Source organism: Dunckerocampus dactyliophorus, chromosome 18 (assembly GCF_027744805.1).
Source record: "Dunckerocampus dactyliophorus isolate RoL2022-P2 chromosome 18, RoL_Ddac_1.1, whole genome shotgun sequence".
Classification (NCBI taxonomy): Eukaryota; Metazoa; Chordata; class Actinopteri; order Syngnathiformes; family Syngnathidae; genus Dunckerocampus; species Dunckerocampus dactyliophorus.
In genome coordinates this window covers 862,501-875,000 of record NC_072836.1, presented here as the reverse complement: position 1 = coordinate 875,000, position 12,500 = coordinate 862,501, and the positions used below count along the sequence as shown (strand labels likewise).

Genomic DNA, 12,500 nt, shown 5'->3' with positions numbered 1-12,500 from the left:
AAACCTCAAACCACCATTCCGATTCAATGATGGGTTCTGTTGTTTGACAAAAATAGCTTGTCCCTGCGATGTTGATAAAGCCTTTTTTGGAGCATTTGCTTAGTTTCCCCAATGTAGTGCTCTTTGCATTCCTCATCTTTACAGTGGATGGAATAGACCACATTGCTCAGTTTTTGGTTTGGAGCCTTGTCTTTAGGATGCACTCATTTTTGTCTCAGGGTATTTACTGGTTTGAAATAGGTAGGAATTTTGTGTTGCCATAAGATCCTCTGGAGTTTTTCGGATTAGACCACAACTCCGCCCAGGCTTAGTGTAAGGAACCAATAGGAGGAGGGCATTGGCACACCAATTCCGCCCACTCTTACTGTATTTAAGGCCTAGGCTACCAGCACCTATTAGTTCGCTGACAAAGCTCTTCGGATGAGGAGCGAAACGTCCGACACCTTCTTCACAGAAGTACAGATGACGTCTCAAGAAGCCTTTCCCTCGATGGACAACTCCTGTACGACTGAGAGCCTACACAGACGCATTATTATTTTTATATATTTATTTTGACAAATTGTGAAATTTCAAGTAAAAAGTATCACTATTTGTATTAACAATACAGTGCTGGCCATTTATTTACTGGGTACTGGATCGACACCAAAATTTGCAGTAACTTGTTTTTTTTCTTTGTTTTGTACTTAAGTATCAAAAGTATAACTACAAATATAAGTGTTTATTTACGTAGCCTTCGGTCATACCTGTCAACATTTGCATTTGATAAATAAGGGAAATGTATCCATAAAATAAGGCAAAGTGAGGGCAAACAAAGGAAATGTGGTCTTTCCAACAGAATTCATCAGCCCGGGAACTTTAGTGGGGCAGTGCGTGCTGAAGAACGCTAATTGGTGGAACACACTTGTAGTCTTTCTACTCACCGCCAAGTTTAAGTGTTCAGTTGCAAACGTGTTGATTTCATTTTTACAAGGTTCATTTCGTCCTTCCTTGGTTTAGTGAGGCAAAAGCTAACCGTTTAACATGCTAATCAATTGGATGCGTTTGTCTTGTCAATATGATCTCAACACAGGCATGTATTCTACAGTTATACGCTAGTTTTATCCCAAGTACATCTGCCATTGTAATGATTTGGCCTGTTGTATCATTTTGTCCACTGGGTGGCTTTCTAGAGCAAACGAAGCCTCACAGAACATTTAGAAGCTACATTGTTTAACATTTAGCTTCATTTGGCCATCACTACTAATAAAGTTCCTGAGATTTAGGTGGGAAAGGGGCAAAAATAACTGCCGTCGTAGCATGTGAATGCGGAAACGCTGCAAGTCAGCCACCTCATACAAAGGACCAATCATGCACCTTCTTATTCTTCTTTTGTAATGATTGGCTTGCGGCATCGTCGTACTTCTCACAACCATTGGCTGCCGAAACAACGAAAAGTAACGAGCAGCGACGCCGTTTACTGGGAAGCCATGGGAGTAATAGTATTCATTTTATTTTGAAAACGTAGTAAAGCAAAAGTCGCACCTGACAACAGTAATAAAGTTAAGTCCAAAAATTAAAAAAATGACTTGAGCACAATAATGACGTGTTTAGACATCGCTACAATGTTTAGCAAAAACAAGCTGCATACAATGGACTATGGATTTACATACATATAATTATGATGTTCCTTTGTACAAACTTAAAAAAATATTCATATTTTGGGGAGGTGTCGCATGCCTAATATTTAATATTTGTAGGCTTGGGTACAAATTGTACCGGTGAATGTTGAGACGTCAGTTAAAGGTGTTGCATTTTTCAAACAGCCACAGGAGGGCGCTTGAAGCCCGGCAATGGTGAGCTCTCAGTTTTGGTTCATCTTCAGTGATATCACTTTTTCTGATTATGAACCATACATTATATATTTTAAATGGTGTAATTTTTTTAACCCATGTGAAGCCATTTGTGCTTAAAGGAAAATGCTGGTGGATATGCCACAGAGCATGTGGAACGCATAGAAGACATGAAAAGATGGAGAAACTTACTGTCTGGCGTGTTCTCGGGATGCGAATGCAACATTCACCACTGCAGTCTCACTGTCCGTGTTCACTGAGAGAACGAGAGCGTAAACGAAGCCAAAGACAGTCAAAGTAGAGTAGAAACACATCTTGCAAGGTTCAAACGTACAATGGAAATAAATGCAACATGGCAAGAAGGCTGTTGTGTTCTTTATCTTGTCACCTTGTTCACAGTTCTCCACAGTTCCACACTGAGCCAACAGGCCGTCCAACATCTGTCATCAAGTCAAAGACAAGAAAAACAGCAGAAAAGAAGATTCATTTATGTGAGACAATCCACGCACGCACGAAAAGGGGATCGATCAGGCTAACGTGGAGATTCTTCAATGCGCTTTCCGAAGCCCCCGTTGCTTGGTGGCCACCAACCAACTTAAGTATGAAATCATGTCGACCAATTCTACCAATATGAAGCCAGAATGAAGCCACAAGCTTCAATAGGCGGTGAAACGGGTGCAACTTGCTCATTCGTGCGTACTCTGTGTATCACGTACAGTGCTGTGCAAAAGTCTGGGCCCCCCATTGGGTGTTTGCCAGTCTACAGTTTCACTGGCATAACTGATGGACGGAGCAATATTTCAAGTGAAAGTGAGTGAAAGGAGGTTTATTCACCAAAATGAAACTTGCTTGTCCAAATGTTCACTTGCATACCTCCGACTATTGGGGCCACGTTGGAAAAAGGAATCTGAGATTTCCAGAACAAAGTCATACATTTATGAGGAAGTTGTACGTTTCTGTGAATAAAGTGGTACATTTACGGGGGGAGAAGTGGTCATTTAGGTGTGCTGGTGTCGTCCACGTACAGGATGACACCAGCAGAGCTCTTCAGGAAGAAAGGAAACTTTGCTCTCGCTTCAGTCAAGCTTTTATTTATAACGTGGCAGCAAAGCAGAGCAGCTGAGCATTCAGCATTTAGATTAGCATGGCTAGCCCGTCTCACTTCCGCCTCCCCTACCCCGCCCCCTCCACTTATGTGGCCAAAGGTCACGTAAGTCCCCCCCTTTTCGTAGCTGTCTCAGGCAATACCTGTAACATCGAGTTTACAGTTTTTTTCTCCTAGATTGTCAACTCAAATCTCAGATTATTTTCGTAACTGGCATTGCCTGAGACAGCTATGAAAAGGGGGGATTTATGTGACCTTTGGCAAAGGTAAAATTACAACATTTTTTCTCGTAAAATTACGACTTTATTCTCCAAATGTGTTTTCAATGTGACGCTATGAGACAGCTATTCAAATCAGCAGAATGACAGGGGTGCCCAAACTTCTGCACCCTTCTAATTTAGTTTGGGTGCAAATCTCGTGTTAATGCAATCAATCTCATTTCGCCTGTGAAATACTACAGCGGCCATCAAAGTGACAAATCACCATGAAGTCATACATGCAAGTATTCACTGGTTTATTCATGAGCGTGATGCAAATGCCAGGGGTGGCCAAACGCTGGCATACGACGTCACGTACACTATTTCAGCCTGCATCACCTCACGATCATTGTGGAACAAAGAAAATCCGAAACCAACTGAAAGGTGCGCATATGCTGGAGAGGAAGGAGCAGGAAACAAGAACTCACTTCCCACTGGAGATGCGGTGGAATGTTTCTGATCTGCAGTCTTCTGGTCCTGTCGACAAAAAGGATTGGAGAGATGTTACGTTTGGAACGCAACTTTCAGGAACAACGGAAATGTATTCCTTATTTGAGAAGACGTCAACCCGACACATTTTAGCGTAGCACAAACGTACTTTAAACGGAACAAATAGACACATGTTCATCAAATGACATTTCTTTTATGTTTCATTAGCATTTTCATGCTGGCAAGTACGTCCATAGCAGCTTTTATAGTTTAGTGATATTTTCCTAGCTTCTTTTCTACAAATGAATGAATGAATGTAGCAAGAAGAGTTGAACTGTAAGACTTGCCACCTGATTAAAGCATGACCATTCATCTCTAATCAACTTTCATGTCAAAAACAATGCAAGGCGCAACGACCTTCACGTGTATTTGCTTCACAGATGATTAGACCGATAAGAAAGGAAGTCTACGGCTGGGGTGCCCAAACTTTTTCCACAGAGGGCCGCATGCAAAATCTAGAGATGCCGTGGCCAATTTGACATGTTTTGAAAGCAACACACGTGGATATGCTGACATATGCTGGATATAGATATGCTGACACATGTGGATATATAAATATGCTAATATAAGTGTGTGTGTATATATATATAGATATATATATATATACACACACAGTCAAACCTATCTTAGCGGCCACCTGTATAGAATGGCCACCTGCCTATAGCAGCCACTGAAAAATCCCCCGCAGCAAATGTACATGTTATAGACCCTGTGTATAGCAGTCACCTGTCCAACGCGGCCAGCGGCCACCCATTTTGTCTCCCTTGGTCAATATCTGACCGCATATAGCAGCCAAATTACCAACTCAAGTAGAAGCTTCATGCACGAAAAAGTTTGGTTTTTCAATCAATGAAGCCGTCGTGTGTAGACTTTAATTACTGAGTCCTAGCTCAGTCACAATCATTCACAAGATCCACACAAACTGTCAGTTGTTCCACATAAAAAAGACGTTTTCTTTTGAGCTTGCTATTTCCTGGTCAAACATGTAACTTTAAGAGCATTTGCACCAAAACATTACCGCAAAGTATGCTGGGAACAGGACGTGCTCCCAGCGACGCTACAATAATAATAAAAAAAAAACATACGCTAGCATGCATGCGGCAGCGGGAGCAAAACTGAGTTGGGTTGTACTTAATTGAAGTATTTTAGAATGTACTCACGTTATTTTTCATCAATCCTCATCCACAAATCCATCAAAGTCCTCATCTTCTGTATTCGACACAAACAAAGCCGTCTTCTTTTCCGTTCGCTACTAGTCTGTTAACTTGTCAGTGTTATTCAGCTCCGAAGCAAAGAAGGAAACTTCTCCTGTTGCTTCTGCCAACTTTATTTCTTGAACGCGGCCACCAGACAGCAGCTCAGAACACACACACATCTCTCAGCATCATCTCTCCTTCCTGCTTGCCCACAAGGCAAAGGTTAAACAAGCCCCACTACATAGCTGTCCAGCCAATGCCTGTAAGAAATGACACCGTTTATTTCCTGGTGTGAGACAATGTGCACTGGTCAATACTGTAATGCCGCTTGTTGTGGGGAAGGAGAGACTCACGTCGCCGATGCACTTTAATGGCTTTATTAACAGCGGAGAACACTGCAGGACTTTACATCCACGCCAACATAAACACACTTCCCAACTCTCTCCAAACTCACAGCTAGCACTGAGCCTAGCTCTCCTGCTCGGGACGCCCACCGTCACTTCCCGTCACTTCCTGATGAACTAAAGCTGTAATGACACTCTGCCGTATAAAAAGTAAAATATTAAAAACAAGTGTAAGACATTACTAGCACAGCTTTGTTCTGTGGGTCGTGGATAATAACAAGTGTAGTAGTGCTGTACAACTTTTATCCGCAGTCCCACAGTGCCCTCTAATGGTCAACATTAATTTTTCCCCCTTTTTTTTCCTTTTTTTCCCCCTCTACTGGTCAACATTCAAACTGCACACCAACCTGTCTATTGAGGCCACCTTGAGGCCACCTGTCTATAGCGGCCACTTTTGCAGATTCCCTCTAGTGGCCGCTATAGACAAGTTTGACTGTATGATGATATAAGTGCATATATAAATATGCTAATATATGTGGATATATAAATATGCTAATATATGTGGATATTCTGATATATATATATATATATATATATATATATATATATATATATATATATGCTGGACATAGATGTGCTAATATACAGTATGTGGATATGCTGAGAGGGTTTTTATATTGAAAGAAAAGCCAGCCTGTATGGCAGCTGACAAAGCGTATTCTTACTTTGAATTTATATTCCTTAAATGGCATGCTTTTCCTTTTTTTTTTTTTTTTTTTTTTTTTTTTTACAATATTTCTGCTTTTTTTGTTCATTATCTATGTATTATGTCTTTATACCCATAATTCTATTTGGACTTTGTTATTGTAATATTCCATCTTTTACCCCAGCTCATTTTTCTGAAATGATTCTTTGTATCGTTTGTTTCTCATGTGTCATAATATTACAGCCTTTATATATATATATATATATATATATATATATATATATATATACATATACATATATATATATACATATACATATATATATATATATATATACATATATATATATATATACATATATATATACATATACACATACACAGACTTTAGTCTTTCATTTTTCAAACTGCATTTTTTTCTCTTTATTTTACTGAAAGTGAAAAGATGTGGGGGGTGGCACTTTAATAATTTTATGCATTTTTTTTTTTATTTTTTGAAAAGAATGAAAAAAATAACTTTAGCTATATCTGAAGACAAAGATTTGATTAATTATCAGTATCATTTATTACTAGCGATGTTGCCTTTTGGCTCAATGTTCCCATTTTTGTTCGGTTTGTTTGGTTTAATTTTACTTCTACAATGTGCCACGGGCCAACAAGAAAACAAAAAACAAGCCGCAGGTTGCAGATGGCCCAGCTCAGAAGAAAACACTAGAACCAAGAACCCACGGCTAGCTTTAGCATGGCTACGCTAGTGAGAGATCAAGAAATAAGCCAAAGACAAACCGTACAAAGCAAAAACATGACATTAAATAAAAACATTTTTGCCTGCTGAAGAAGTGACGTTTAAATAACAACAGGCCATAGCCAAGCTTGTAGTTTGTAAATGTTCATGCATTCATCATCCAGCTTCTGATTGGCCGTTTATGCAGCAGATCCTGAGAAGCAGGAAAAGCTTTACGCGATCTTTTCAAACGTCAACGCGTTGTGTTGGGGGTGGGGGGGGTCTCTTGGTTCTGGAATTCATTTGGTGGCAGAAGTGGGGGTTGGTTTAGTTGCTTTGGGTCAAAGTTCAGACTCCCTCTCCCTTCTCGCCTCTGACCCCGCCTGCAGCTCATGTGGCAGGCCTCCATTTTGAAGAGGCCAGTATCTCCATTTTGAATACGCCTCCCACACCCTTTTCTTTTTGTGTGTGTGTGTGGGGGGGGGGGGGGGGGGGCGCTACCTACATGACTTTGTGTAAAAAAAAATATATAATTATATGTATATATATTATATATACACACACACACACACACACACACAAATATATAATATAAATACAAATACACATGCATAACTACATTTTAAAAATGAATTAATAATAAAATAATTTAATAAGTATTTTAAAAATTACGTATTAATTAAAATATAAAACAATTACAAATATTAAATCTAAATCAAATAAATACATTAAATAAAAAACGATGTTTTTATATGATATATGATTGTAGCATATGCATTTTTGCTTATGTTTTGGGACATCCTGTCTATTCAAACAAAGATGGCAATGTTTCCCGAGTTGAGAATAATTCAATAGAAAGTTACGTGCCACACCTTCACAATCCGCAGCCTCTTTTCCTCCCTCCCTCCGCTCACTTTGATGCCATATATTCATTCATTCATTCTTTCATTCATACACAGCAGCGTTATCACGTGTTGGTGTAATAGGATATCATAAATCCTTCATCTTGACTTTAAAGGCATAACAGACATTTATGTTAACTACTCCTCTCAAAAACTAACAATAACAACAACAACACTCAGGGTCTCGGTGTGACTTAACTAATAATAGTAACTTAATAATAATAATAATAACAACAACAACAAGGTGCAATGAATGATTAACATTCTCATCTGATTGTATTGAAACGGCGGGGTTGTGTCGTACATGTTGATAATCGGAATTCCTGTGTTCATGAACGCACCTTGTGTGTGGCGTGAGTGTGATTGGTGGATGACCAGGAAGTGGTTGGTGCTGGAGGCGAGAGAGACGGCTGCGGGTCTAAAAGGAGTACTTCCACCAGTACACGTCATAAAGTATACTGTGTACATATTGTGTACATACTGTGTACATATTGTGTCGGTGAGGGCGCCAATGTAAACATTATTTCCCAAATCCATTACCGTCGTCGTTCATTTACCGGAAATGACGATAACGAGCGCTTTTGTCCATTCATAAAGTCAAAAGGGTTACGAGAGCAGCGTAATGCCGGAGGGGGGAGGAGTTAAGCCTGTCGCACAGTGGAGGATGGCTGTGATTGGCTGAAGGTTCTATAGAATGTTCTCCATACATGCTCACGTCCCCCACAGGCTGCGATGTGGGGGTTGGGTGGAAACACATCAGCCGCTTCCTCAGAAACTCTCACGCCTTTTTTTGTCTTCGAAAACGAACGAGATTCGTGTTCAAACGCCGATAATCGAATCAAATCCACCTTTCATCACGTGGTCTTCATCCCGTGACTTCATCAGCCTGAAAAGCCAAGCAGTGGCACGTGCCACCCTCTTAGGAAACACAATTACTATTTATGATTTAGCTTTGCTTTCATACAATTAGTCTTTATTTATCCACTACTTTCATACGCTCAATCAAATAGAGCACACGCGACTATGATTATTTATATTCATTGTTTAATACCCTTCCATAAATGCCTCATTCCAATACACCACACACTACTACCATTATTGATATCTATTATTAATATACTCTCATAAAACCCTGATTAAAATACACCAAACACTACTGCAATTATGTATAACACTCACTGAATAATAATAATAATAATAATAATAATAATAATAAGCTTGGAATACAACGAAAATGGACTCAGCTAATAACAATGATATGAATGATGAGTTATGCAATGCGTAACGTAAGCATTATTTAACTAGATGTATTTATATGGAAACTATTTTCAATATGAGTATATTATAACATGAAATATAACATTATATAATCATAGCAGGCTATCATAACATAATAGTATTGCGTTATTGTTTATATTATCAAAAGGTTAAAAATGAAAGTTATTCGGAATTCCAGTCGTTTCATGAATAAATTCTTTTTTTTAGTCAATTCATATTTCATTACTCACTTATTTATGATATTTAGAATGGCGTATGATCTATATATTGATAATTAGGATATTGTTTTTCATGAGAAACGTTGTTTGACTTCTATTTTGTTTGATTCCAATAACAAAAATATCAAAATATCATCTCGTATTTCATCTTTTCATGCCTCCAACCTTCTGCACATCAGGAATTAATAATAATAATAATAATAATAATAATAATAATAATAATATACCATGAATAATCCGCTGGATTGAATAAAAGGCCGCAGCGACAAGACGACAAAACGGGGGGAGGAAGAGGACGGGAGGAAGAGTTCACGCTTCTTTGTGTGTGCGCGTAGACGAGACTGTGACGTCATCACACTCTTGAAACCGCCAGGAAAGGGGCGGGGATGACGACAGCCAATCACCGAGGAGCTGGGAGAGGGGCCCGTCTCCGCTCCGCCTACGCGCGCGCGCACACGCACGCACACACACACACACACACACACACACACACACACACCTTCCTGTCTTGCGTGTTTGCCTTTTGAAACAGCAGAGGGCCTCATGAGAACACATCAATAAATCAATCAATAAATGTGATAATACATTCTGCTACTGGACAACACACACACACACACACACACACACACTTTGGGATGTAAGCTATGAATTATTATTTCTATTCACAGCATATTTAGTATGACTTTGGTCCTTTGAATGTGTTACAATGTGTCATACTGTATGTTGTATCATGTACAGGACTGTGTAATGTGGTGTACAACTACAATATAAATATCACTAGCAGGCTTTAGATTCAAGATTGAAGAGTTGTATTGTCATGTGCATAGTAAAACAGCAGTGCAATATTATAATATTACTATGCAATGAAATTCTTATTCTGTTCATTCTCCCAAGAAAAGAAAGAAAACACAAGAAAGAATAAGAACATAAGAAACATAAATACCAATAAATTAAGCAACAACAACAGAAGAGACATTAATACAAATAAATCAATCAATAAATAAATAAATAATAAAGTGCTATGAGTGTGTGTGTGTGTTGCGTGCGGCGTGTGTGAGTGCTTCGTTGAGAAGCCTGAAAGTGATGCAAAAATGCAAATAAAAAAAAAAACAAATGTCACTCTGTCAATGATGCATCAATACATTTAGCTTCACACGCTGGTACGTGTACTACCTTACAGTACGAGGAGTATCTGCCATGTGGTGTACTATCATGGCTCATGTACTATGTGGACTATATGTGTACTATCATGGTCCATGTACTATGTAGTCTGTGTGTGTACTACCATGGTCCATGTACTATGTGGACTATATGTGTACTATCATGGTCCATGTACTATGTGGTCTGTGTGTACTATCATGGTCCATGTACTATGTGGTCTGTGTGTACTATCATGGCTCATGTACTATGTGGTCTGTGTGTACTATCATGGTCCATGTACTATGTGGTCTGTGTGTGTACTATCATGGTCCATGTACTATGTGGTCTGTGTGTGTACTATCATGGTCCATGTACTATGTGGTCTGTGTGTACTATCATGGCTCATGTACTATGTGGTCTGTGTGTACTATCATGGTCCATGTACTATGTGGTCTGTGTGTGTACTATCATGGTCCATGTACTATGTGGTCTGTGTGTACTATCATGGCTCATGTACTATGTGGTCTGTGTGTACTATGATGGATGTTAGTTTGAGGGGGTATCATTGGTGCCAGCACGATGGCATCGGGCATAACGTACATAAGAATGCCATAAAGAAATGTCCTCATGGTGAATGTCTGGTGTTTGGTTTGGTTTCATTGTATTTGAAGATGCATGCAGGTTCCAGTGGAATACATCTCAATCATTTCACAGTTCCACATGTACAAAAGGAGCAGGAAGAAGCTAATCTTATTTAATGCTACCCTCCCCCCATCTCACATGGCAAAGCAGGACAAAAAAATATGTATTTCCTCTTTCTTTTTGTTCTTTTTTTGTGTATTTCTTGAAGCATATTCAACATGGCTGCATTATGGCATTACGGTACTTTTAAAACAACTTTTTGACATCCACAGGCTAATGTATGATACTGACATGGAATATTAATGACATACAGTATCTCCTTGCCATTAAAATAACATTTCAAACAAAACAACACCATGCCCATTCCAGGATTATTTACAAAAGAACATATTGCCATATATGGGCATGTAGCATATTCACGAAACAATAAAATACAATAAAACATCAAGCACAGTACAGTTTAAAACTAGGATATTATTGTAAAATATCAATCCCATATCCTTGTCATTCATATAGTCATGAAACAATAAGATCAAGAAAAAGACATTGTGCACATTCTAATATTATTTTTCAAGTACAATCTGACCTAAATGGGCTAACGTAGGGTAAGAATGTGAAATATGATCCACGTGTCCTTCCCATGAATATACGCTACGAAGCAAACAATCAAGTCAACTAATAAGAGTCCGAAACATCCTAACAATACCTCACCTGTAAGATGATCGCTCTGGTGAAACGCCCGCTTCAAAAGCGTCACATGACGGCTAACAACCCCGCTCACAGAGGAGCAACAATGCATTGTGGGACTGCAGCAGCATCGTACGGTATCATACAGTATCATGCATGATGTGGATCATTTGGGTCCACCTTCAACATCTTCAGTGTCAAATAGAAGTTGAACTATTTCACACAAGTTGCTGGTTCCATTCCCAGGCAATCTTTAAAAAACAAACTCACAAGCAGAGCCTGCAGACGTGACACGTGCACGCTGACAACTCAGCGCCAACAACTCGTCTATGTCCACCGACGCGTTTCACTAGAGGACAAAATATCACATGAAAAGCCAAGAATCCAAATCCAAATACGCACTAATGGACAATTTATTCATGTGCATACGGCATTCATTCATTCATTCACCAACCAGTGCTTCTCAAATAGCATATTAGGAAGCCCCAGTAGACAACTAAATACAGGTATGGAGCCGCAGCAGAACCCGCCCATTTGTGATGTGCATCCTAACTGACTGACAATGGTCTACAGCCAGTCAATCTCCTGTCATGGTCAATAGCCGCTAGCAAGCTGGCTAACTGTGTGAGCTGCTTGCTAACCACCAACAAACAACAGAAGAAGAAGAAGCTAACTGGCTAAATGAATCTTGGGTTCAAGGAGGAGGAAGAACATAGGACGTCAGTATGATAGACGTTTTCAGAAGAATACCAAAGCGCTAGAGCCCAACGGCACCAGGACGAGGAGGCACTGCCAGAGGAGTGAAATACACACGAGTCACTTCATTATTTCTTGTGTCCAACCTAGTGGCTTGATCATCTCCTCTTTGAGAGTGTTTCAAAGACTGTACTTCCTGAGAAGACTGAGGAAATTTGGCATGTCCACCACAATCCTGAGTTGCTTCTACAGATGCACTATGGAAAGTGTCCTTACCGCCTCCATCA

At 39.4% G+C, this 12,500-nt stretch overlaps 1 protein-coding gene across 2 annotated transcripts in view; it reads right to left on the bottom strand.

The window, feature by feature from the left end:
- The window catches only part of igf2bp1 (insulin-like growth factor 2 mRNA binding protein 1), a 33,504-nt gene that overhangs the window by 7,314 nt on the left and 13,690 nt on the right, over window positions 1–12,500 (bottom strand). For both annotated transcript variants that reach the window (XM_054758852.1, XM_054758853.1), the window contains exons 3-5: window positions 3,620–3,668; window positions 2,218–2,269; window positions 2,022–2,085 (exon numbers count right to left, since the gene is read on the bottom strand). In XM_054758852.1, the coding sequence (XP_054614827.1) occupies window positions 2,022–2,085; window positions 2,218–2,269; window positions 3,620–3,668 (165 nt within the window). The remainder of the gene's footprint in view (window positions 1–2,021; window positions 2,086–2,217; window positions 2,270–3,619; window positions 3,669–12,500) is intronic.